We start from the raw sequence: 27,978 nt of genomic DNA, 5'->3' as shown, positions 1-27,978 counted from the left end.
CTTTAGTTCTTTTGTCCTTGTGTTATTTGTACATGTAGTTTGTCTTAAGTTCGTTCTTTTGGTCCTTGTGTTATTTGTACATGTAGTTTGTCTTTAGTTCGTTCTTTTGGTCCTTGTGTTATTTGTACATGTAGTTTGTCTTTAGTTCTTTTGTCCTTTGTGTTATTTGTACATGTAGTTTGTCTTTAGTTCTTTTGTCCTTGTGTTATTTGTACATGTAGTTTGTCTTTTGTTCTTTTGGTCCTTGTGTTATTTGTACATGTAGTTTGTCTTTTGTTCTTTTGTCCTTGTGTTATTTGTACATGTAGTTTGTCTTTTGTTCTTTTGGTCCTTGTGTTATTTGTACATGTAGTTTGTCTTTAGTTCTTTTGTCCTTGTGTTATTTGTACATGTAGTTTGTCTTTTGTTCTTTTGGTCCTTGTGTTATTTGTACATGTAGTTTGTCTTTAGTTCTTTTGTCTTTTATTCTTTTGGTCCTTGTGTTATTTGTACATGTATTTTGTCTTTAGTTCTTTTGTCCTTGTGTTATTTGTACATGTAGTTTGTCTTTAGTTCTTTTGGTCCTTGTGTTATTTGTACATGTAGTTTGTCTTTTGTTCTTTCTTTTGGTCCTTGTGTTATTTGTACATGTAGTTTGTCTTTTGTTCGTTCTTTTGGTCCTTGTGTTATTTGTACATGTAGTTTGTCTTTAGGTCTTTTGTCCTTGTGTTATTTGTCCTCCTTTGTCAAATGACTTTTGATTGACCCTTGACCCTTGGTAAGTTGTTGTATTTTTTTGTCTTTATTGACTTTACCTCATGAAATGATAAGGACACTACTTTCTCGCTGATACCATAATGTGAAAAAAAATAGTGTCAGTTACACCACTTGTGCTATTTTGTAAATTTAAAGTCACATGAAACCAGTTTCTAGTGATTATAATTTTAAGGAAGTAATTCAATCAATGCATGCATATATACTAAACTAAGTCTTATGTGCATGTTTTTTAACAGTTATTACAAATCTGTCGACAAAAAAATTTTGATTCATGGCTTATTGATTAAAAAAATTGGATGCTCGACCTCATTTCATGGGTCAGTGATCAAGGTTAAGTTTTCATGGTCAAGTCAGTATCTCAGATACGAGAAGCATTAGGTCAATATTTGGTGTATAGAATGATTGTAAGGTGTACATGTTTGACTGGCAGGTTTCATCTGACCATGGCCCCATGTTCATGGTTAATTAGTCAGTGTTAAGTGTTTGTGTTTTGGTGGGTTTCTCAGATACAATAAGCAATAGATCAACTGTATTTTGGTGTATGGTATGATTGTTTTGGTAATCATGTATGTCTTGCAGGATTTTTATGACCTTGAACATTTATCATGGTTCATTGAATAGTGTTTTGTGGTTTGGTCTATTTCTCACTTACAATAAGCAATAGAGCCACTATATTTTGTGTATGGAATGATTGTAAAGTGTACATGTCTGTCCCACAGGTTTCATTTGACCTTGACCTCATTTTCATGGTCCATTGGTCAATGTTAAGTTTTCATGGTTTTGTCAATTTTTCAGATATTATAAGCAATAGGTCAACTATATTTGATGTATGGAATGGTTGTAAGGTGTACAAGTCTGTCTGGCTGGGTTCATCTGACATTGACCTCATTTTCATTGTTTATTGATCAATGTTATTTTTTCATGATTAGTATGAAAATAAGGAGATGGGTACAATTGCCAATGAGACAACTATCCACCAGAGTACAAATAAGTGGATATAAACAATTATAGGTAACAGTTTGGACCTTGACCTCATTTACATGGATCACTGATCATGTTAACTTTATGTGATACTTGTAGTAAACCTTGATATAACAGGCTTTCAATATAAGTTAAATGGTGATAAGTAAAGCAGGCGAGACATTTCAGTGTGTGCACTCTTGTGATATTTAGTATAACAATGGTACTTCTCATTTTTACATCGCGATGACCTTGGGGTCATTCAGATGTATTGCTATCGCCTAGATTTCCATTATGTAAATTAGTTTTGGGTTTGTAACCGATCTATAAACATGATAAATATGCGCACATAAACGAATGCAAAATAACATTCCTTATCGTTTGATATAAATACATCTCTTCAATAAATACTGATAAAAATATTTTTGTTTAAACAAGGAATTATTTGAATCTGGAATAATTTTGAATTCTGGAAAATTGATGAGAAATATATGATGAAAACTAACCCAACTAAATAGGGTTAGCCATGCGCGCATCGCTAAGGTGGGTTAGTTAGTTCATACTGAAATGATAGTGAAAGTAAAATTAACCTTAGCCATGCACGCATGGATAACCCTATTTAGTTGGGTTAGTTTTCATCATACATTTCTAATCAATTTTCCAGAATTCAAAATTATTCCAGATTCAAATAATTCCTTGTTTTTACAACATAAATTAATAATATGAAAATGTTTTGTAGTTAGATATATATATATAAGTAAAAAATCATTGATAATATCAATGCAGACGTACCGAAAAATTGTGTTAAAGCATGCGGAAGAATATCTCAGAGAACTTTTTGCGAGGACCGGTAACTCTGTAATTGTTTTTGCGGGAAAATATGAATGCCTACTCGTATCCAATCTTAGAAAAATCGAATTTTTACAGAAAAGTGTCCACCATGTTTACTGATTTGTATCACTACAATATAATAGTTATTACGGTGAAGTTGAATTTCCTGTCATTTATTCATCATCCACGCACGAACTTGTCTCAGAAAAAAATATATCTCTGTACATTAACCTCAGTTTCAGGTAAAGAGATATGTTGTTTTTTTCTGAGACAAGTGCTTTTGACCATCCTCAAGAACTTGTGGTCATCCGATGTTCAGTACTTCAGTACTTTGATTATGTTTGATATATATCAGGTGGCCAGTAATTATGTAGTCTGTACATAAAAGATTTGACGTTACAAACTGTTTCTTCATCAATGGACAGTGAAAAGTATAGCATAGAAATAGAAAAAAGATAATATCAGAGAAGTCACTAATTTTATTTTGTTGTAGGTTGGTGGTTTGTTAATGTTGATGACAAACAAGGATGGGTACCAAGTTCTTATGTGGAAAGGAAAGATGGACTCAGGGAAAATACAGCAATTAGAACTAATTTAGGAGAAGGTAGAGAGATTTTGATGTACAATTAAGCTATTAAATGTTGTCATACCAATAAGTTTGTGAATTTTTAACGACTTGATTTAAAAAAAACAGACAACTGCTTAGTAATATTTTTCACATCATAATTTTTTGAAGGGGGAGGGTGTTCCAACTTGAATTTATCCACTGCCTAATTATTACACACAAACGGTTTTAGTAGAAATAAAATGTGATAGTAACAAGGAATTATTTGAATCTGGAATAATTTTGAATTCTGGAAAATTGATTAGAAATGTATGATGAAAACTAACCCAACTAAATAGGGTTAGCCATGCGTGCATGGCTAAGGTTAATTTTACTTTCACTATCATTTCAGTATGAACTAACTAACCCACCTTAGCGATGCGCGCATGGCTAACCCTATTTAGTTGGGTTAGTTTTCATCATATATTTCTCATCAATTTTCCAGAATTCAAAATTATTCCAGATTCAAATAATTCCTTGTTTAGTACACATAATGGTGAAAGTAAATGTCTTTTCTGAAAACATATAGGTGGAAAGAAATTATTATTTTAAACATTTTTTTAGAAATTTGATGTGATTTACATTAAAAAAAAACAATTTATGTTTTAATTCTGAATACTACACATTAAAAGTAATAAGAACACCATTTACAAATGACCTCTAGTCTTTATGTTAGATTTGGATATTCCAGATGAACGGTACATAAGTACAGAAAACTATACCCCACAGAACTGTGATGAGATAACCCTAGAGAAAGGAGCTGTTGTAGAGGTTCTAGAGAAAAACTTGGATGGTTGGTGGTTTGTCAGGTAGGGGAGATCAGTTATTTCTTTATAGAGCATGAACTATTTGTATTTTTTTTAGAATGAAATATTCATCTTAACATCAAAACATCGAAATAAAAAATTTTAATTTGCAGTTTGAAAATTTATTAAAATGAGAATTATTATCCATCAATTTAGATATGTAGAAAGGATTTATGGGAAAATCTGACTTTTTAAAGGTAATGCTTTCAATAAATGTTTGGGAAGGAAATAATAAGCACTCTACAGTTTTCGGGAAATTGAAACATTATTTTATGTTTATTAACTTTCAGAAAATGTAAAAATATAAAAAATGCCAAGGATGAATATTTTTAAAACAATCAATTCCCTATTTTTTTTACTTGAAAATGATTTTTTTTTTTATGAAATCCCAACATCCAATGATATATAGTTTAAAGTAGTGAAGTGAAAACTTGTCCTTAAAAAATATTTTAAAGAGAATAAATAACATTGGACCAGTTTTTTACCAAAATATTTAAGATATTTTGGAATTTGTTTCCAATATTTACAAGTGAAACCAGTGGCTGACCAAGATAAATGTAACCACTTTGTGACCAATTAGCCAATGTTTTTAAGTGCAGTAGACAATGTGTTAGACAGATAGCATAACAAAATGGTGTAATTTTTTATACCACATGTTATAAATATGTCAACAATGTGACAGTTTGATGATAATCATTGTTTGTGTGGTTAAACATTAAGTCATGTTCCCTGAAAGGAAAAAAACTCGCTCTTACATACTTTTAAATATGTGCATGGCCAAAGGCAAATTGAACTTTTAACATTTCATTTTTATGACATAATGTGTTGTTAAAGTGTAATATAATCATAAAAGTGAGTATTTTAATTGAAAAAAAACTTGATTATTTAAGAGAAATTTACTCTATGTTAATACAATTTAGGACTTGTTTCATGGTAATAAGTTCAATGGGAGTATGTACCATGTCCATTAATACTTGTTTTACAACATCATTTAGAGTCATAAACTATGCCTGTTCCTTGTTTGATATAGACACCAAAGCCAGAGAAAGTTAATGTTTGTGTCTAAGGTGAAGTCCACATTTCCCAAAATTGATAACCTCATTTCAAATTATTACTTTTGTAAAATTTCTATTTTACAAAAATGAAAAGGGAATATTGGAATTTAACAAAGTAAAAATGGGATATTATTCATGAGCAAATCATCTTTTCATATAAACTTGTTTGATACTCCTCTGTTAATGAAACTATTGGTGCCTACTAATCATTGAATTTGCCTGTTCATTGAACTGTCCATACTTTGTATCTGTTTTTTAAAATTAAAATTCTCTTATAAAGCCAGTGCCAATTTCAGTGAGTATATGTAGTATCTTATGGAATTGGCTACCCCCTATTTTATTTTTGTTTTAAAGATATTTGGGTTTCCATTAGCAAAACATGAACTTAACCATATATCTTCAATTGGTTTCTGGAATAAATTTTATGGCAGAAGTCTTCAACTGAAATTTGAACGTGACCCATCACTCATTCACTTGTAGGTCCAATGTTCATTTTACTACATGTATTTGTGTTATATGAAAACAAACTTTCAACAGATTTTTTATCTGATTGAATCCATTGAAGTCTTTAATTCTCAGAATTCATAGTCGATATATCTTGATGTACTGCTATCAAAACAAAGTTAATAGAACTTTCATATATGCCTTAAGAATAAATCTGATTTCTGTGGAATACTAGTTTTCTTGATTTTATTTCTTATTTACATGGTTAATGAAAAACATATTTTGTGGAAAGGAGCAATGTGTTAACACCAGAAAGATTGAAAAGTGGTACCCACGATTAATTAATGGATTTTGTTTGTTTAAAATCCATTGGCAAATATTTCATGTGTATTCAAGATGAAAATAAGTGAATACAAAGTAGTGTAATTATTTACAGGTCTAATGGTAATGAAGGTATAGCTCCGAGTACATACCTAATGAAAACAGAGAAAGCTCACATAGAACGTGTAGCTCGTGCTTCAGGAGTACAAATCATTGGTAGTATGAGTGATGTCAGTGATCTGTTGCAACATTCCACTAATTCTGAACCTGTGGCCGACAAAAGAGGCAGTGTCCAACATATCCTAAAGAAACAGAGATCTTTAGAAAGAGGTGGATCATTACGACCTCCACCTAGGTTAAACTCTGTAAATAAGGTTAGTTCTAAAAATAAATAATAGTAACCTCTGCTATTGCTAAACTCCATTTCTTAAGTCAGGTTTAGGATATACTGGAAAGCAACATTTAATTTTTGTCTCACCTGCAACAAAAGTCACAGAATGGGAGACATAAGGATCACTATCTGCTGGCGGCGTTGTAAATATTAGTATTAAGCTTTATAATCCAGAGGGAAGAAGACCTGGAGGATTCATTCCTTTTCTACTGATGCCTTATGTTACAAAGTTTCTGTCTGTCATATGTCCATTGTCCTTGACATCATTTTTCATGGTTCAGCCACTGTTTTAAAAAAAAATAGATATTTTGTCATGTAAATTTCTGACTTATTATGAGAAATAGGATAACTATATTTAGTATATGTGTTCCTTGCAAGGTTAACATGTCCATCAAATAGAGTTCACCTGAACTCAACCTCATTTCATGGATCAGTGATCAAGGTTAAAGTTACATGAGTAGGTCCGTTTCTCAAATACAGTAAGAAGTAGGCCAAATATGTTTGGTGTGAGGTATGATTGTAAGAGGAACATGTCAGTCTGGCAGATTTCATCTGACCTTGACCTCATTTTCATGGTTCATTGGTCAATGTTAAGTTCTTGTGTTTCGGTCTGTTTTTCTAATACTATAAGCAATGGGTCAACTATATTTGGTGCATGGTATGATTGTATAGTGTACATGTCTGTCTGTCCTTAACCTCATTGCATGGTTCATTGGTGTAAGTTTCAGTAGTTAGGTCCACTTCTAAGATACTCTTAGCAATAGGTCAACTATATTTGATGAATGGAATGATTGTAAGGTGTACATGTCTGTCTGGCAGGATTCATCTGACCATGACCTCATTTTCACGGTTCATTGGTCAATGTTAAGTTTTCCTGGTTAAGTCTGTTTCTTAGATACTATAATTAATAGGTCAATTATATTTGATGGAATGATCGTAAGGTATACATGTCTGTCTGGCAGGGTTGATCTGACCTTGACCTCGTTTTTATGGTTTATTGGTCAATATATTAAGTTTTCATGGTTTGTTCTGTTTCTTGTATATTATAAGCAATGTTAAGTTTATGTGATACTTCTAGTAAAACTTTATCTTTAGGACTAACAATAGAACATAAAATCAATCATGGTTAGTAAAGCAGGAGAGACATGTAAGCCTTTGTACTCTTGTTCTGATTTACAAGATTCAAACTCCCCATGTTGTGAGAAGAGGTGGTGCAGTTACATAGAAACTGAATTAGTTTATTTTAAAAATTGAGTATTAATTGCAAGGCATGCAAATTTAGGCTTAGTGCTGAAATAGTTTATTCTGAGAAATATTATACTTCACACTTGGTCCTTGTCATTTAAACCAACATTTTATGTATTGTAATGCTGCATCCACAGTAAAGTTGTGTAACCATAGCATTCAAATAGTATAGTTGTGTTAAGAATGTATGAATGATGATGCATTTTCAAAAAAGATTCATGTTTTCTTTAGATCTAAGCCCATTTCTACTTTCACAGAATGGTTGGTTATTTTTTAATAATCAATGTGTGATTCATTTGATTTGAGTTCTTAATTGGTCAAAATTATTTTATGACATCTTGCATTACTCTAACTTTATTATTGTGACGTCAAAAAGAAGGAGACCATAGCTGATGACGTGGCACAGAAAAAATACAATCTTTTTTAGAATATTAAAAAAGAAAGATAAAGGTTGCCCAAATATTGACTAAAAGTCATTAGAAAAATAGATTTAACCACCATATCTGGTGCAGTTTGATATTTTTTTTTCACTCTACAGTTGAATTTTAAATATTTAAACGACCTGACAAGCCTCATATTTTAAATTTGAACAAAGTGTTTATCAGTCATCAGAAAGACAGTTAAAAATGTAGTAGACCTTTTATAAATATAATTCTTTATATGAGGGTAGTTTATTTGTAAGTCTACTGCTACATTAATCATTCACACAAATATCAACAAAAACTACAAAAATATCAACAAAAACTACAAAAATATCTCCATTTAGGCATCAGATGAGGTGATGAGGTCACTGAAGAAGACAGAAGACCACTATGTTACAATCTCAGAGTTTGAGGACAATGTTGGAGACGGAATATCATTTTTCACAGGAGAAATTGTCCAGGTTTGTTATTATATGTTAGAGAAATATTAATCTAGGTACTGTTGATTCATTATCAATAGTGGGGTACCAAGTTTATTGATTTCATGGGTATAGGGAAACCATCAATTGAAATGTTCAACCAAGAATAAATTTTAATTTTTTTTAACAACATAATTTTAGAGGTAAATGATGATAAAAGAGACAGGTAAAGTAAATGAAACAGCAAAGCAACAAAAACAAAGAAAATCTGATAACATCCAGTATCTCAGACAATGTAGTAAATGAGCTCCTTCAAAGAGAATACTTTTGAGATTTGCCAGAACTGAATAAAATTGAAAATAAATTTAGCATTACATCCTCCTAGTACAATGAAGTACATTTATAGCTTGTTCTATTTCAGGTCTTGGAGAAGTCAGACAGTGGCTGGTGGTTTGTTAAGATAGATGGTAAAGAAGGATGGGCTCCTGCTTCTTACATAGGAAAGACACATATGAATGGTATTGAGGAGGTAATTTTTAAGATCCAAACATGTTGATGAGTTATTTTTCTATATAATAAACCTTTAGATTTGGTCAAAGTCAGAACTTTGACAAACAATAAGATATACTAATTTGACAAAAATAATGTATGCTCAGAGCCAGAATTTGACAAAAAAAAGGTATGCTCAAAGCCAGAATTTGACAAAAATAAGGTATGCTCAAAGCCAGAATTTGACAAAAATAAGGTATGCTCAAAGCCAGAATTTGACAAACTTTGAGGAATGCTCAAAGCCAGAATTTGACAAACTATAAGGTATGCTCAAAGTCAGAATTTGACAATCAATAAGGTATGCACAAAGCCAGATGGTTTCAAATTATACGGTATGCTCAAAGTCAGAATTTGACAATCAATTAGGTATACTCAAAGCCAGAATTTGACCAAAATAAGGTATTCTCAAAGCCAGAATTTGACAAAATTAAGGTATGCCCAAAGCCAGAATTTGACAAACTTTAAGGTATGCTCAAAGCCAGAATTTGACAAACTATAAGGTATACTAAAAGTCAGAATTTGACAATCAATAAGGTATGCACAAAGCCAGGATGTGACAAATTATAAGGTATGCTCAAAGTCAGAATTTGACAATCAATTGGGTATGCTCAAATCCAGAATTTGACCAAAATAAGGTATGCTCAAAGCCAGAATTTGACAAAAATAAGGTATGCTCAAAGCCAGAATTTGACAAACTTTAAGGTATGCTCAAAGCCAGAATTTGAAAAACTTTAAGGTATGCTCAAAGTCAGAATTTGACAAATTTTAAGTTTTGCTCAAAGCCAGAATTTGACAATCAATAAGGTATGCTCAAAGCCAGAATTTGACAATCAATAAGGTATGCTCAAAGTCAGAATTTGACAATCAATAAGGTATGCTTAAAGCCAGAATTTTAAATGATTACCAGTATCTATGCTCAAAGTGAGGTGTTTTGACAAGCAATATGGTATGCACAAAGCCTGAATTTTAACAACCGATTAGATATGTCAAAGCCAGAATTTAGATAACAAACGTTTTAACCAAGTACATGTAGCTTATAATTTACAGAAGATGACCATTTCAGAAAATATGAAATTAACCTGTAGACATAAAACATTTCTTCACTCAGGGTAGCTATAAATTAAAAAACGTTATCAATTGAAATCTTTTCACCATTTTAAAATGTTAAATTTAGAAACTTTATTGTACAAGCTACAGTGTCAGAACCTGTCCAGGAATAAATTACATGTATGCATGTAGATATAGCTCTGTTTATTATTTACATATATATATTGTCTTTATTATTTTGATATAATGAAGAAAAAAAATCATAGAACAACGGGTTAAATTTCAAAATTTACATTTTTTCGATTTAATTACAATTGACCAATCCAGAAACAATGTTGCATCATTGGAGTGCAATTCTCTATTGTTAATTCTTTATAGGAAAAGGGGTCATTTGGGAGGATTTGACAACCTAAAGTTAATTTTCTGATTTGGTCCAATAAGGTTTCTCATTTAAAAACAAGGAGAAGCGGTATGACTGCTTATATGAGTTTTCCAGCAAAGACCAAGCAACAAAGATGTAAACAACGACAGGTCATCACAAGGTCTTCAGCAATGATCAAAACCCATACTGTAAAGTAAGCTACTATTTTCTCCCCTTGTATCGAAGAACTTTTCTAATTTTGTCCTTAGTATAAAGATTGCATCAATTTTGAGCTAACTTAATACACTATTTTATTTTTTCAGGAAGAAAATGTGTATCATGACATAGGAGAAGTTAATGAAGACGCAGATAATAGTTATAACGAGGATTATACTGATGATGATAGTGATGATTATGAAATCCCTGATCCTGTGAAAGATGACATTAAGCATGAGGAATCTGTAAATAATAAACTTAATGATATAAATACAGCATTACAAATGAGGATTAAACCATCAGATCTTAGTAATACAAGACAAGGAATATCAGATAAAGGTGCTGTAAAAAGACCAAATTCAAAACCCCCACCTCCACCAATGGGCTTGAAACCTGTTGATATTGATATGGATAATGAATTATCATCTCAAAATAATTTTAAATCTCCGACTTCAAATGGACCTCCTGTAACACCTCCTAAAAAGGGTAAGGACAAACCCAATTTACCACTAAAAAAAGATACATCTGGAAGTGCTAATTTTCAGTCTGTATTGAAAGCGAAAAATTCATCTGACAAACCACCGCCACCGCCTCCAAAGAACAGTAAACCGGCTTCTCTGGGCACAGGTTTTAAGAATAATTCTTCAGAAGTTTCTGAACAAAAGAAAACTCCTGTTGCTGAACTGAAGGGTAAACTTGCAAAACAGTCAGATGAAAAAAAGGGAGATAACTTATTAACTCCAGGACAGCAACGTTACAAATATACTGATATTGTTCCCAAGGATCAAAGACAATCTGCTTCTAAACAAGAATCTCTTGTTGGAGTGTTAAAATCTAAGTTTGGAAAAAGACAAGATTCTTCTGATGATAGTATATCACCTGTAACAAGTCCTAAATCTGACACTGGAACAAAGGGCTTCGTTCTACCCCCAAAGACATTTCATAAACAAGCAACACCTCCTAAAAATGTGTCTCCAATGTCACCAAAAAGACTTAATCATACTCGTGGAAAAGATTTAACAAGACAGCATGAGGAAGAAACAAGTGTAAATAAATCTATGGGTGAATTGAAAGCTAGATTTGAAAAACAACACCCAGAGGTATCCAAAAAACCTCCATTAAAACCAAAAACAGTGATGAACATTTATAAAAGTAACTCTAGTATTAGTTCTGAAAGTTCATCTTCAACAGTTGATGACAAACCAAGTGTTAAAACAAGTGCATTGAAAGCCATGTTTGAACATTCAAATTCAGAACCAGTTACTAAACAGAAAGTTGTTGCTAAGACAAGTTCTGGTAGCAGTAAAGCATCAGGAATTGCTGCTATGTTAAACTCTAAGTTTGAAAGTGATAAACCATTATTAAAGCCACCTGTGCACTCTAAGTTTGAAAGTGATAAACCATTATTTAAGCCACCTGTGCAAAGATCAAACAATTCATCGTCAAATCAACTTCCATTGTGGTCAAAATCAAAAGTGGATCAATCTAAACCACCACCAGTTATCCCTCATAAACCATTAAAACCAAAAACATCAAATCCTCCACCTTTACCAGCTAAATCCTCAAGTAGTAATACAGAAAAGGTCAGACCTAAATTAGCCGTACCACAAAAACCATCTAATGTGGATAAAAATCATAATGAAATGGGAGATAAACAAAGGGGAATAACTGAATTATCAAAGATACTAGCAAATAAAAATCAGTCTACTACAAGCCAGGAAGAAAGTGAGCCACCAACACCACCTCAAAAAGATTACGAAATTCTCTCTAAGTGTACATCTCCTCAGTATAAAACATTATGTGATTACATTGGGGAAAATGAAGGAGAAGTTGGATTCACATCAGGAGAGAATGTTGAAGTATTGGAACAAACGGACGAATGGTGGTTTATAAAGGTACATGGAGAAGAGGGTTGGGCTCCAGCATCGTATATAGAACACTGCGAAGTGACAGCATTTGATGATGTCTTTCATCAACAGTATCGAGCAGTTGTCGAATTTTTTGCCGATGCTGAGGGAGAAATAAATTTAAATTATGGTGACATTTTGGATGTTTTAGAAGAAACCGACACTGGATGGTGGCTGGTTAGGAATGGTAAAATGGAAGGTTGGGCACCTTCTGAATACATGGAAAAGGTGTAAAAGTGTTGATTTGCATTGTATTATAGATATTGGCCAATATCTAAATACAGAATATACTTTTCTTCAATTTCTCAATAAAATGCATTTAACTTTATCACGAGTTTCTCAACAAAAAGTATCAATATTTTATTAATAATTAGAAAATATTGCATTTACACTTAGTGTCAAAATTGTTCAAATGAAAAAACCTTGCCTTCCTACCCAAATATCTCTAATTAAAGTTCTACAAAGTACAAACTCAAACTGTGATAGATTTGAATACATGTATATATTTTTATTTGTATTTTATCATGACATTATAATTCTTTTATTTTCAAGCTGTTAGAGTCTTTTCAGATAAAAGAGTAATATTTTCTTAGATTGGAAAACACAAATGATACAGAGAGCTCTAGTTGATCTGTTTTATAGGTAGACCTCCGTCTGTTTATAAGCACTATTTTATAAAAAATTTGATTTAAATTTATCTAAATAAGATGAATTACTGTAAATTCAGAAATTATTGCGATGTTTTTATTATTGCGAAAAATGCGACAGGGTTATAATCGCAATAATTTAAACTCGCATTTTAAAATTTTTTATATGAATTAAACAGGATTTTTCTCAATATTGCAATAAATTAAAATCGCATTTTAGTCTAAAATGAGAAAATCGCAAAAATAAATGTACGCAATAATTTCTGAATTTACAGTATATATTTGTTTTGTTTTAATTTGTTTTTTGCAACAACCTGTATGTATGGATAATGTAGCTGCTACTATTTTTAGACATTTGGTGCATATTTATGCCCCCGCAGTAGTGGAGGGGGCATTAAGTTTTACCCTTGTCCGTCTGTATGTCCGTACATCCCAAAATTGGTTTCCGTTCTCTAGCTTTAGTTTGCCTCTATGAAATGTTAGGAAACTTATACAGAATGTTTATTTTTTTACCACAAAATACAGATCAAGTTTGAACTTGGGTGGCGTCACTTTTACCTTTCTAGAGTTATGCCCCTTTATGAATGGAAAATTGCTGAATTTTTCATTTCCGTTCTCTACTTTAAGTTTGCCTCAACCAAATGTTATGAAACTTATACACAATGCTAATTATCACAAAACTTAGGTAAAGTATGAATTTGGGTACTCACACTTTTACCATTCTTGAGTTATGTTCCTTTATAATGTTATATGCAAAAGTGGGGGGGGGGGGGATCATCTGTGTCCCATGAACACATTCCCCATTTATTTTTTTATAAAACACAACTAGGAACAGATGTTAAACCTAAGTATTGTTAAGTTTGAATTTATTTTATAAAGTTGACCAGTTGTTAAAATATTGAATTGATACATAGTTGTAAATCAATTACTTAGTTAAACATGTTAGTGAAAACATTTTACATTATAAATAAATTCAGAATGACATATCACCTTACCATATATTAATTATAGATCATTATAGCCCGCCACGAAGGAGGGGGTATACTGGTTTTCATCTGTCCATCTGTATGGCTGTGCATCCCTGCCTCTGCCTATCCAAGTGTAGAGTCCGTCTGCAGTGCCATGACATTTTTGTTGGTATTTTCTCAGAAAGTTTCAGAAGAACTTCCTGAAATTTGGAAGCAAGCTTCATGTAAGCATTGTATACAGTGTGATGCATTTTCATATTCATCTCTCATCAACTTCCTGTGAACTGAATACTTCTATTATATATATTTTTACACACGATGTCTATGTATGAAATTCTCATCTGATTTTTCTTAAGATCTAGGAAAAGGAGTTATTATAATTTGGTTTCAAGCTTCATGTGAGCATGCTAAACTGTGTGATGGATTTTAACATAGATTTCACTGTCTTTTTCATGTTTATGACAGCTGATTTTGCATTTAAGCAACAACTGTAAAATCATATAAAAAGTTAGGTAGTCATTTTTTAGTTGTCATATTAATGACAAAATTAGGTTTCATATTCATGATATTATTGCATCAAAAATATATCCTGTATCTACAAGAGTCAGAGCTCTCGTTCAAATGAAACTTTAACTGATAGTATATGCTACCCTCTTTTTATATAAAAAAAAAGACATTGATGTCTAAAACTAAAACTTAATTATGACATAATTTAAAAAACAAAATGCTTTAGATTTTAGTTTGAATCTTTTTTCTTCTTTTTTTGCAAAAGAAATAAACAACAACAAGAAACTGAAATTAAGCAGATGCACAAATATATGATTCATAATTATGTGCATTTGGAAAATAGTTTTTTTTGTCCCCTGCGCAACGCGTTGTGGGAGACATAGAAATACCAGGCATCCATCTGTCTGTGCGTCCGTTGATTCGGTCTTGTTATCGCTTTCACATGTACAATTCATGCCAGATTTTTATGAAACTTATCATAGGTTTATATCAGCGAGTTCGAAAATCAGTGCCGATCAATTATTTTTAAAAGAGTAATGCCCCTTGGAAAAATTAATTATATGGAAAATTGCATTATTAGTGCTCTCATTTGTACAATTCTTGCCACATTTTTATGAAACTTATATCATAGATTGATAACAGCAATGTCTTGGATGAGTTTGAAAATCAGTGCTGATCAATGATTTTTAAAAGAGTTATGCCCCTTGGAAACATTAATTATATGGAAAATTGCATTTTTAGTGCTCTCGTGTACAGTTTTTCCAGATTTTTATGAAATTTATATTATAGGTTTATATCATCAATGTCTTTGACGAATTCGAAAATCAGTGCTGATCAATTATTTTTAAAAGAGTAATGCCCCTTGGAAATATTAGTTTTATGGAAAATTGCATTGTTAGTGCTCTCATGTGTACAATTCTTGGAAATATTAATTATAACAGAAATCGCATTGCATTTGCTCTGAAGCCTTCATTTCTCTAAGATATTTATGAAAAGCTTTAAAGAACAATAAAAGGTTTTTTTTTTTAATAAATTGCCCTTGTACCGTGGATAGATAAAATATGTGCAACACGGGGGACATTGGAACACTGTTCTTTTATTGTCCATTGAGTTAGCATTTTATAACCACAACTGGGAAATTTGAAAGTATTAAATATTAAAGAGCAACAAACTCAAAATAATGGAAAAATATACTAAAATGTCTTAAGAGAAAATATGTTTGCACTCTTGCTACATACTATTTTCTAGTTATAATATCAGTTGAATAGATTGCTGTACAAGGTTCATTTCTTAAGTTGTTGTTAAATTTAACATTTTTTATATGCAATGATATGAAAACTTTGCTGAAGTACTTGATTTTAGAATAGTTTTCATGGTTCTAAACATCATTTAATGGTTTCTACATCACATCACTAAATTGTCATCTTGAATTGTTGGTGAAACCTGATTTTTTTAAAAGAAAGAATTGCTCAAAACTTTTTTTTAATTATAAGTCATGGCATCATCAAATAAAAATTCATAAGTACAGCAAAAATAAAGACATACATATTTGATAATTTCTCTGAAATGTTAGCCCCAGGCTATAAAGAGGCAACATGGTTTTCAAAACTTTAAAAAAAATGAGACCATAATAGGTTTCATCACCTGTGGTCCTGAAATATTTACCAGTTCCAACCAGATTTTGTTTGCCATAGCCAGAAGTTTTTGCATTTATGTTATTTACAAAGTTAATTGATATTGCTGTGTTAACATTTTTAACTATTAGGTTGTACAAATAAATTGGACAGAATATTCTGATGTTAATACACATGTTACTGAAACTTATGAGTGCCTAAGATATTAAACAATAAACAATAAAAAGAAATAAGTGTTACTTGTCTATGTGCTTACCTTCTGTGAATCCATTTCATATTCTAGTATTTTAGTTCACATGACCTAAAGGGCCATGTGAGCTTTTGTGGCTTTTGCCATCACTTGGCATCTGTTGACATCCGTATGTCGTAAACATTTTTCTCTTCTACTCTGAAACTACTGAACCAATTTCAAATGAAATTGATGTTAATGATCTGTAGGACATTCAGAATAATATTTAGAATTTCATCTCTGCTGACCAACCAACATGGCAGTTGTGACCATATGTCCATTGTACGTGATCTCATTTTCATGGTTCAGTGACTGCTTGAAAATTTTTAGTCCACTACCGACGAAGTCAAAGGAGACTTTAGGTTTGCACTCCGTCCATCCATCTGTCTGTCCATCTGTCAGTCCGGCAAATCAGTTTTCCAGACTTTTTTTCTTCATGCTTGAAGATATTGATTTGATATTTGGTGTATTGTTTTCATGACAAGTTACTGGTCAAGTTCAATTTTCACGATTTTAGCTTTTCTCCTTGTTCAGTTAAAGCCCTTTCCCTAGAATTAAATTTTTGACAAAATACTTATTAATTACTAGATTTCTGTTCAAAGGGAAATAACTAATTTTTTAAAAGATTTTTAACAGATATTTTTATTAATGATAGATGACATTTTGGATTTGTTCCCTTTTATTTGGTAAATTGTTTGAAGAATTTAGTGGTATGTTTGATTGTTATTGATTCTGTATAAACTAATTTTCTGAATGCTATATATTAAAAAAAAATTTTGATGAAGTGAACTCTTTTATTTAGATAATTATTTTTGATAAAGGATATATTTCATTTAAGAAATAATTCATGGAAGCAAAGGGCATGTGTAAATTCATTAAAATAATCAGTTTTCCACACTTTTTTGTCATTCTTGAAGATATTGATTTGATAATTAGTATATAGTTTTATCATGAAAAGTTACAGATTAAGTTAGAATTTTGTTTCGGTCTGATGATTTTGTGCAGAGTTATGGTCTTTGGACATAAAAAAATCACTTAAATAATCAGTTTTCAACAGTTTTTTTCGTCATGATTGAAGATATTGACTTGATATTTTTATGTAGTTAAATACACCATGACAAGTTATAGATTAAATTAGAATTTCGTTCCATTACAATGAATTTTTAACCGGCAGGGGACTATGTATTGCCATGCAATACTCTCAGAATGCTTGTTATATCTTGTTTGTCATGTGAAATACTCACTTATGAGTAATAGGATAACTATATTTGGTATATGGGTTCCTTGCAAGGTCTACATGTCTGTCAGACAGGGTTCACCTGACCTCGACCTCATTTCATGGATCAGAGATGAAGGTTAAGTTTTCGTGGTCAAGTCCGTATCTCAGATACCATAAGCAGTATGTCAACTATATTTAGTGTATGGAATGATTTTCAGGTGATCATGTCAGAGTGTCAGGTTTTATATGACCTTGACCTCGTTTTCATGGTTCATTGGTCAATGTTACGTTTTTGTAGTTCGGTCTGTTTCTCAGATACTATGAGCAGTAGAGCCACTACATTTGGTGTATGGTATGATTGTAAGATGTACACGACAGTGGTCTCATTTTTATGGTTCATTGATCAATGTTCAGTTTTCATAATTAGGTGTGTTTTTCAGATGATATAAGCAATAGGCTCACTATATTTGGTGTATGGTATGATTGTCTGTCTGGCCTCGGACTGGTTCTGACCTTTACCTCATTTCCAAATGATGTAAAGTTTAAGTGATACTTGTCACTGATTAAAACCTTCATATTACAGACTTTCAACAGAAGTTTAATCACAATAAGTAAAGCAGGCAGTCATTTCAGCTTGTGCACTCTTGTTAATTTTATTAATTAAATGTAATGCAGATGGATCTTTTCTAAGTTTGGCCATCGACTGTGATTTATAATGCAGGCGTCACACTGTCCCGAAATTGGCACAGGATGGACACACGGTAAAGGAAATGTTCAAATTCGGGTGTGATCGTATTAATAACGGACCTTTCGTGAGGGCATCTTAAGCCATCGTATGACCACCGGTTGAGTTTTCAGGCTCCGGCAGAAACTTCGTGAGGGGTGGCAAAATCTTTGGCATGCCAACAAATTTCTGTGTTGAATTCGTATGTCCATTTTGCCCCTCGTAAGGCCATCGTGAGGGAATCTTTTCAAATCATGTCATCTTCGTCTTTACTTCGTGTAATCATCGGTGCCGTCGGGCATTTTCGCCTCACGAAGAAAACAAGAAGCTGCCAGATCTTCGAAGGAAGGCCACACGGCTACGTGTAGCTCTCGCAATGCCGTCGTGTAGCCATCGTATTATAGTACGATGACATCGAGATGAGACGACAGTGTCGCAAAGACAGCCGAATTTGAGTAGCTCAAGCGTTTCACATGTGTCGTGGTAACGTGGACATATAAAAGGCCAGCCTCAGAGCATCTTCCTCAGACATTCATGAGCAACTCTACAGAACAGCGGCGCCGGTGTGTAACTCCCAAAGCTTTTATCACCATTATTCACAATTCAGTTCCTGCAGTATGGAATACTTTGATGATGAGATAATCTGGAAAAAGAAGGCAACATATCTTTATTATATCTTGCTAATTGTCTTTCTAATATTCGACAATGTCCTTATCTTGTTTTGCTTTTATATTCTAGTACAGGGACAAACGCGAAGGAGGAAACCGAGGTCTATGCGGCTCAAAAATTGCTGTCTGACAAAAGAAGAGACCGCTATGGCCACTATAGCACTCTTCTGAAGGATCTGAAGACAGAAGATAGGAAAGCCTTCTACAACCACACAAGACTTCCCAGAGGCGTCTACGATGAGGTCCTTTGAAGGTAACAAGGCAGAATATAGAAGAAGGACACATTGTAAAGACAGTCTCTCCCTCCTCATCTCAAGCTGTCTATCATTCTATGACACCTGGCATCTGGTGACAATTATCCAAACCTGTCCTTCAACTTAAGAGTTGCTCCAAACACGATCTCCCTTATCATCAATGATATCTGCGATGCCATCAAAGCCCGCGTTAACTGTTGAGGTGATATAGTGTCCTACTACAACAGAGGAGTGGACCGCCATTGCTGAGCAGTTTGAGACGAAATGAAAATTTCCACACTACTATGGTGCTTGGATGGCAAGCATGTTTGGGTCACCTGTCCTTTGAATACTGGCTCTGTGTACAGAAACTACAAGGGCTTCTTCTACATTGATCTCATTGCCCTGGGCGATGCAGACTACAAGTTTCTCTGGGTTGATGTCAGCTCTGATGGTTCCAGGAACGATGCCAGCATCTACAATGGGTCAGAACTAAAGGAAGGCCTGGAAAGTCCGAACAATATAGTTACGATACTGTTGTCAGGTCATTAAAGATTGCATATTTTGGCTTTAATATTGATTCACTTATAGGGTCTTTGCATCGGAATTAAACATATTTATTCTAAAACAAGTTGTTGGCATGACACGGGTTATGTTCTTCTCATATATTTTATAATGGTACAAGTGTGGACACAGATGAATGTGGATAGTATGTTTGGATGTTTGACAGTGTTTTATATGACAAAAGGAGTTCTATGTTTTTCCTATATGGTGTTATTAACTGTGTTGCACGATGACAACCAACCTGAGCATGAGGAGTGTTGTTTATTTAATATCTAGATTTTATGTTCAAGAGGGCATGGAAGAGACACTAATTGCATTAATGACCAAATGATTATGATAGAATATTTTCCACATCTTTGATTTTGGATAAATTTTGTAGCTAGGAGAGCAACACATAATAGGTTCATTTTTTCATGTGATTTTTTTTTAAATGGGAGATGATATCTGAGAACATGATATCAGGAGGCTGTAATTCAGTGGTTGTCGTTTGTCTATGTGTTACATAATATTTGTTTTTCGTTTATTTTGTGTACATAAATAACATAAATGACTATGCGTTATGGGCTTTGCTCATTGTTGAAGGATGTACGGTGACCCGTAGTTGTTAATTTCTGTGTCATTTTGGTCTGTTGTGGAGAATTGTCTCATTGGCAATCATACCACATCTTTTTATATGTATTTGCTCACTATTTGTATGGTTCTATTTATATTACTTTGTGGTGGATTGTCAGTATCATTAGTAAAATATTTTGTTAAAATGTCGAAATTGTTTCTCAGATTAGAAGACATTTATTGGTTTTTAGTAATGAAAATGCCTGACATGATGCTTGGGGCTAGATGAGCTAGAAAGTAAACTTCTGTGTTGTTTTTTATCAATTCTTTGATAACATCTCCAAAGCTGGCCGAAGCAAAAAAAAGTTTTGACCAATATGAAAACGATATCAACAAAAAAACCTTTGTAAGCATGCTTCAAAGACTCATAACTGCTCCAAAAGTAATCTGATAGAATTTCAAGCATGTCAAGTGGGTATTATGAAAATCTACTTAATACAAATGTATGTCTAAATATCAAAAAAGTTATAGTATTCAATATGAAAAAGGTATTGCAAAATTATTCTCTTTTCAATTTTTTTTGTTATATGGATACAAATATAAGTGATACCAATACAGTATTTGTTGTGGTATGAAAGTGTAGTAAATGTAATTAACATTTACTGTAACAATGTTAATTCACACAAATTAAGAAATAAACAAATGAATGAAAAATGTTGAACATGTACAATGAAATATAGTTTTAGAAATCAATTAGGCCAGCTAGGCCTTATAAATTTTTTTTTTTTTTTTTAACATACTGAATGACCATTTACACTCAGGACCGAGTCATCAGTAGGCAGTACAGATGTATTAAAACAACCTAGCATCATATTGCTAGTAGCGAGTGTAGCATTGTCGGGTAAATTTGTTCTTTTTTTAAAATTTGGTTAAAGGACAAAAAATGTTTGGTTCAAATCATAATAAAATGCTTTTATCTCCTTACTTACATTGTACATACATGTAGAATGGATACTACCCTGACAAATCCTTGTACATGAGAGTTGTCTGTCAAATCTTTATTTCACAAAGAATGAATTGCATAACAATGAACTGAGCTCAAAGCAAAGCACTTTAATAATACACTTAGACAAAGAGCTCAATCCAGTGATATACTTTGTACTACAGGTCCTTCATGAACATCCTATCCACCAAAACCATATCTCACAAACATGCCATACTACATGTACATGGTTCGATCAGAAGTCCTGAAAAAGATATGAATTTTATTATCATATTATACATACACAGGTTAAAAGTTATATACTCCAATGGCAGTCTTTCCTGCTAAAATGTCATGTGTAGAATGTGATATACCATTTTTGGGTCTATATGGGTACTGTCCTTTATATTCATTAGGTCATTTTGACACAACAAAATATATAGAAAATGTTAACTTTGATCTGGAAATTGAGTTCTTTTTCGCAAAATAAACCCACTAAAACTAAACTTTAAATGCAAAAGACCCCTAAATGGCTAACAGATATTGCTATAAAGAATAGTCCATGATGATTATTGTTATTAAAGAGTTCATGAAATGTACACTGATTCTGTCAGTTGAATGGACTAGAATGAGATGAAGTTATATAAACATAAAGGTTTTTTCAACAGTTGTGGTGTAAATTAAATCAGTTTTATTTTATGGTTGACATATTTAAGTATATATGTAGACCATTGGCTTTTCAACACATTGATATTTTACAATATCGATTATCTATTTATTGTTATATTGTTGGTATTTTTCACCTTCCTAAAACAGTTTTAACGCAACATGAACACAAGCTTAATAGATCTTGATAGGGTGTCCTCACATATTTTGACGTTGCTGAAAAATTTTGGTTGACATATGTATCCTCTTCTCATCTTTTTTCGTGCTATTCAGAATGCATACTGTCGTCACAATTTCCATTGAAAAGGCATGCATAGTACAAATTCATATGACGAACGAAAACATATGATCTGACCATATACATGTACATGTATGTATAGGTTATCAGCTTTTCTACACATATTAGCCAGTAAGCTGCAATGAACCTATTATGGCGAGTGAGCACAGCTAATGAGCTAAAATGAATCAAATTGTGTCCTCAGTGGGGGATATTTTAAGGGATCTATATGAAGAAAACCTGATCATCTGTTTATCGTTCTATTACTGGCTTTTTCACCTCCCTAACTTGTCCTAAGACAGTTTTTACAGACGAAAGCAAGCTTGATAACTACTCCTCACACACATGTATAGATTATCAGCTTTTCTACACGAGTCATGAATATCATAAAATGTTAGCCAGTAAGCAGGCCCGCAATGAACCTTTTTAGCGAGTGAGCCCAGCTAATGAGCTGAAATGAATCAAATTGTGTACTCAGTCACAGTTGGTGATATTTTAAGGTATCTACACAAAGAAAACCTGCTTATATAAATCTCAATGGCAGATCCACAACTTTTCATAAAAGGGGGGTGGCCGCTGACTGACCTAAGGGTTGCCCACTCCCATCATGCTTCCCCAGTGGCAGATCCGGGGGGGGACGGTTCCGAGGGTTGGAACCCCCCCTTTTTTTGGACGATCAATGCATTTGAATGGGGACACATAGTTGTAACACCCCCCCCCCCCCCCCTTTGTCCCGAGTTGGGAACCCCCTTTTATAAAATGGCTGGATCCGCCCCTGCTTCCCTATAAAATCAACCAAATTTTCCTCCACCCCCTGGATCCGTCTATGTAACTGTTTATCGTTCTGCGTAATACTGGCTTTTTCACCTCCCTTACTTGGCCCTAGAGTGAGTAGCCTAGACAGTTGCTTATCTGTTTATCGTTCTGTCACTGGCTTTTTTTAGACTAGAGACTTCATGTGTACAAACCTGACGTCAAACTCGTGTACTATAAAAGAAGAGACAAATAATTTCACATTAAATCCTGTAACATTACATCTAAAGATAATTACAATCCAAAGTAAATTATATTACGATGTCAATAGACGAAATTCCCGCGCAAATGTCATCACTGGGATAGACCAATACGAATTTTAGGTTTATGTATCATTCACATTCCGATCAATTTACTCAGTTAAATAAAATATATGTGTTAACTATTTTTATATTGGTTTTGAATTTAGTTAATCTATCAGAAAAAAGGATTTATTTCTCGCAGATAGCCCTCAATACTATACACCAACTCGACACTAAAGCTATAAAACCCTAAAACATAATAGTATATGGAATCGTCCAAACGGATTACCTAATATTGATATAGGTGAAATATGTAGATTCAGAATTGTGTACACAGAAATAAGATCAGAAATAAAGCCCTATGTAAGGTGAAAACAATAACACAACTGTATAAAATTATGTTTATTAAATTTGCTTGCATAAGAACCATGAAGTTAAAATTTATAACGATTACGTTTATCCTGTCAACCCCTTTTCTTCATGCATCAAGGCTTCCGTTACTTTACATCGAGCAGCAATTCAACCAATCGGGGAATGTTAAGTTGGGACATACCTCTATTTTTGGAAGCGTGATCTTTACATCGAGGCTTGCGTTGCTTTACACCGAGGCCACAGTAGTTCGACCAATCGGGGAATGTTTATTTGGGGCATGTGACCTATTGAACTGCAGGTTTTATAATATTTTAATCGAAATTGTAGAAAAATGAAATGTTGTTAGTACATACAAAACAGAAAATGATGAATACTTTTAGTAAAAGATAAATTGGATCCGGGTTCTGTGTATTCACATCATTTGTACAACTCTCCTTACTGATGCTATTTTTTGGAATTTCTGTGACCTAAATGGTTCGCGAAAATTAATATTTTATTATATATATAGTAATAATACTAAACTCCTAACAGGAGGGATTGTGTCTGATATTCATATGATGAAGACATAATCTTTCAATCAGTTTAATTGAGGTCTGGAGCTGGCATGTCAGTAACTGCTTGTAGTCTGTTGTTATTTATGTATTATTGTCATTTTATTTATTTTCTTTTATTTCCTATTCTGACATCGGACTCGGACTTCTCTTAAACTGAGTTTTACTGTGCGTGCTGTTGTACGTTTGTTTTTTCTACATTGGCTAGAGGTATAGGGGGAGGGTTGAGATCTCAAAAAACATGTTTAACCCCGCCGCATTTTTTGCGCCTGTCCCAAGTCAGGAGCCTCTGGCCTTTGTTAGTCTTGTATCATTTTTAATTTTAGTTTCTTGTGTATAATTTAGAGTTAAGTATGACGTCCATTATCACTGAACTAGTATACATATTTGTTTAGGGGACAGCTGAAGGACGCCTCCGGGTGCGGGAGTTTTTCGCTGCATTGAAGACCCATTGGTGGCCTTCGGCTGTTGTCTGCTCTATGGTCGGGTTTTTGTTTATTTGACACATTCCCCATTTCCATTCTCAATTTTAATATATGCAGTATCCCTGAAGAGAAGTATCTACCTGTTGATAATGTTCCTGTCCCATACTACATAGTAGAGAAGAATGCTTTTGGGATCAACAAGCGCCTGATGAACCCGTTTTCCATCAGAAAAAATGGAGCACCATGAGAAAATATTTAAATATACACCCTCCAGAGTCAGGCGTGTAGTAGAGAATGCCTCTGGTATTCTGGCACACAAGTTCCGAGTTTTGCTGAGTACCATGAACCTGCAGAGGTCAGACACACACATAAAATCATTATAACTTGTGTGATCCTTCACAATCTCATCAGACAGAGATATCCAGCCACTGACAAAAACCTGATGGACTTGGGGGACTAGAACCAGAATGTCATCACAAGGGCATGGAGAAATGACAAAGTACTTCTAGATGTTTATCATTAGAGGGCAAGGAGACCTGGCACCCAGGACGGGAGGCAGATTAGAATATACCTGGGTCAGTACTTAACCTCAAAGCCTTGTTTGGTGCCATGGCAGGACAGGATGATACAGTATATTCCCACAAGGCAATGGCAGTAAAATCAATAAATAGACACTAACATTGTGATAATGAACAAATTATTTTCACTTATTTCATTGTTACTTAAAGTAAAAAATGAAGAGTAATACATTTTGTTTCTGAAATTTTGATTGAAAATTACTTTAATATAGAAATTAAAATAACTTGTCAAGTAATGACAAAGGACTAAAAAATTAGGTAATTAAATTAAATTTCCCATGGCCGCTCGAAGGTTTTATACCATCGGGAGGTCTCGTGAAGCCTTCGTGACCAAGTTTGAACGCATCGTTCTCTCAATACGACATCGTATGGACATCTTGTTGCCTTCTTTTGTCCTGCGTATAAACATCGTAATAAAAATGCACATCTTTGTGTTGCCTTCGTGTGTAGTTCGGTTGCCATCGTGTGACCTTCTGTAGGCAGCGTACTTGCTTCGGCTGATGATTGACTTTTAAACAAGTTCGGGACAATCTTCGCGCGAAATCCAAAATTCCATATTCGTATAGCCCTCTGGTGTCAATTTCGGGACAGTGTGACGCCTGCATAACAAAACATGAACACGTTTCCTATTAAAGGGCACAATTGGCGCCCATAGAAATGCATACAACCAGTCAATAAACTGTATTGCAGTAAAATATCGTACATAGATGTTGTCAAGGAGAAAATTTAAAGCTATTAAAATCTTATCACAGTTCCAGTAAGTATGTAGGACTCGGAGGTGCGATGGGGGCGCTGAAGTGCGATGGTCACGCTGAAGAGCACTGGTCCACGCCGAAGTACGATGTTTTGGCATGACGCTTGAATATTGTGACGTTTTCAAATACAACGTTACTTTAAATACAACATGGATTCGCAAGCAGGAGGATAAGGTTTTATAGATTAAGGTGTCATGCTAACAAAGGAAAGGAATGGAAAAAGAAAGTAACGAACGATTCAAGTCCCGAACAGGTTTGAACATTGGAGGTTACAAAAAAATGTTAAACCAAGTCAAACAGCAAATCATGGGGAGCAAAGCGGCTGAAAGATGTACTTGGTCTGCAAATGGGCTAATCAGTGTTCGTAAGTATGCCACAAACGTTTTGCACGACAAATAAAATATATTAATCTAAATATTGATTTTGACTTCTCTCCAAGTCTGGTTCACGTGATTTTATGTGGAAAATTTTATAATAGAATTAATTATTAGCAATGTTTTTGTTATATCAAGTTGATATAATTTTGTTTTATTCCTGAGATAAATCCTGCTTTGTAATAACACCGGAATTCTAGCCTAATTTTATTGTGGTTACAGTGTTAATCTTCTACAACAAGTTAGGCCGAAATAAACCCGACTTCGCTACGTGTACTTCCAAATTTCGCCTGCTCAGTACTACTAGGGGTTGTTTAACGACCTTGATTACCCATGAGGGTCTTACTCAGCGGAGAAGCGGCTAAATAAAGGTTTTGGTGGAACACGTGACATGTCTTGCTTTAAGTCATGCATAAATGACTGGACGGTTTTTTACTTCTTGGACACTGTTCCGATATCAGATAAATGGATGAATGATTGTTGTGAGCAATTTCTAAGTTGTGTCATGACGTGACTGAAGAAGTTATATTTGATAAAATGAGATGGACCCTGTTTAGTACTATAAACCTACACACTAAACCTTTTTTATCGCCCTTGAACACTCCATAGGAAGACATTTTCTTCCATTCAAAACCATTATACTTATCTGAGCCATCCTGTCTATTTTTTGACTCCATTCCATACTGCTGCGTGCTAATCGGAGAATTGGCAAATTTAAGATGTAATTTAATAAAAAGATAATTTTTAATAAAATTCTTTGGTTTAACCTGAACAGAAATCAAATAATCTTCCAAATGCGAGGCTAGCACGCTAACCATTACACCACCACATTAATTGTGGTTCTTACCTCAGACCATCGCATTTTAGGTAGTATACACCATCGCACTTCATCGTAACAATCAACGTCAACGTCACAGTTAGACCATCGCACTTCAGCTTGGTTATCAACAAGTAAGCGTCACAATGTTACCATCGCAATTCAGTGTTTTAACCAACGCACTATAGCGCGAACCATCGCATTTCAGCGTGACCAACGCAGTCCGGAGTACCATCGCGGTTCAGAGTCCTACAAGTATATCTAGCATATTTCCCTTTTTCATTATAGAAGAAGGCTTTATATGAGTAAAATATATGGATTCCTTTATTTTCTTATGCTTTTTTTACCACAGTTTCTTTAATAGAATTAATGGAAGTAGTTAACAGCACAGAAAAATTCGTCGTAGAACACTTACTGGAAGCCGAGATGAAACAAAATTTAAAGGGTTTTTTGTGAAGGGACTTTCAAATATTTAGATAAGTCTAAAGCTGAGATGTGGTAGTGACCTGATAATTTACTATTTGGATCTCTCTGTCGAGCGCACGGTATTGAATGTAGATGAATGTATGATTTCATTCTGAAGAACGTCCATGTAGCTGTACGTTATACCACTACCACAAGTAAAACGCCCATGTTCAAGTACCCGCAAAGCGTTTGTGTTCGTAAGGTCTCGATGCATAATATAAGATCACTGCGATACAGCCTTTTTTGTGCTAAGGCGGCGTAAATCAAACACCAATCAATCAATCAATCAATCAATCAATCAATCAATCAATCAATCAATCATAATATAAGGGAAACAAACTTTGTGTGAAACAAATAAAAAAAACATTGCTGAAAACTATAC

The 27,978-nt window shown here is 33.6% G+C and overlaps 1 protein-coding gene across 2 annotated transcripts in view; it reads left to right on the top strand.

Annotated features, from left to right (window-relative positions):
• LOC127733949 (SH3 and PX domain-containing protein 2B-like) overlaps positions 1–16,323 on the top strand; it is a 40,001-nt gene extending 23,678 nt beyond the window's left edge. For both annotated transcript variants that reach the window (XM_052243431.1, XM_052243432.1), the window contains 6 exons: positions 3,041–3,151; positions 3,843–3,960; positions 5,893–6,151; positions 8,180–8,296; positions 8,676–8,783; positions 10,535–16,323. In XM_052243431.1, coding sequence (XP_052099391.1) covers positions 3,041–3,151; positions 3,843–3,960; positions 5,893–6,151; positions 8,180–8,296; positions 8,676–8,783; positions 10,535–12,568 — 2,747 coding nt within the window. In that variant the 3' untranslated portion in view covers positions 12,569–16,323. The remainder of the gene's footprint in view (positions 1–3,040; positions 3,152–3,842; positions 3,961–5,892; positions 6,152–8,179; positions 8,297–8,675; positions 8,784–10,534) is intronic.
• Positions 16,324–27,978: the final 11,655 nt, after the last annotated feature.

This window comes from Mytilus californianus, unplaced genomic scaffold, assembly GCF_021869535.1.
Source record: "Mytilus californianus isolate M0D057914Y unplaced genomic scaffold, xbMytCali1.0.p SCAF_3, whole genome shotgun sequence".
In the NCBI taxonomy this organism is placed as follows: domain Eukaryota; kingdom Metazoa; phylum Mollusca; class Bivalvia; order Mytilida; family Mytilidae; genus Mytilus; species Mytilus californianus.
Note: the sequence above shows the minus strand (reverse complement) of the source record. Positions and strands in the feature narration are given on the sequence as shown.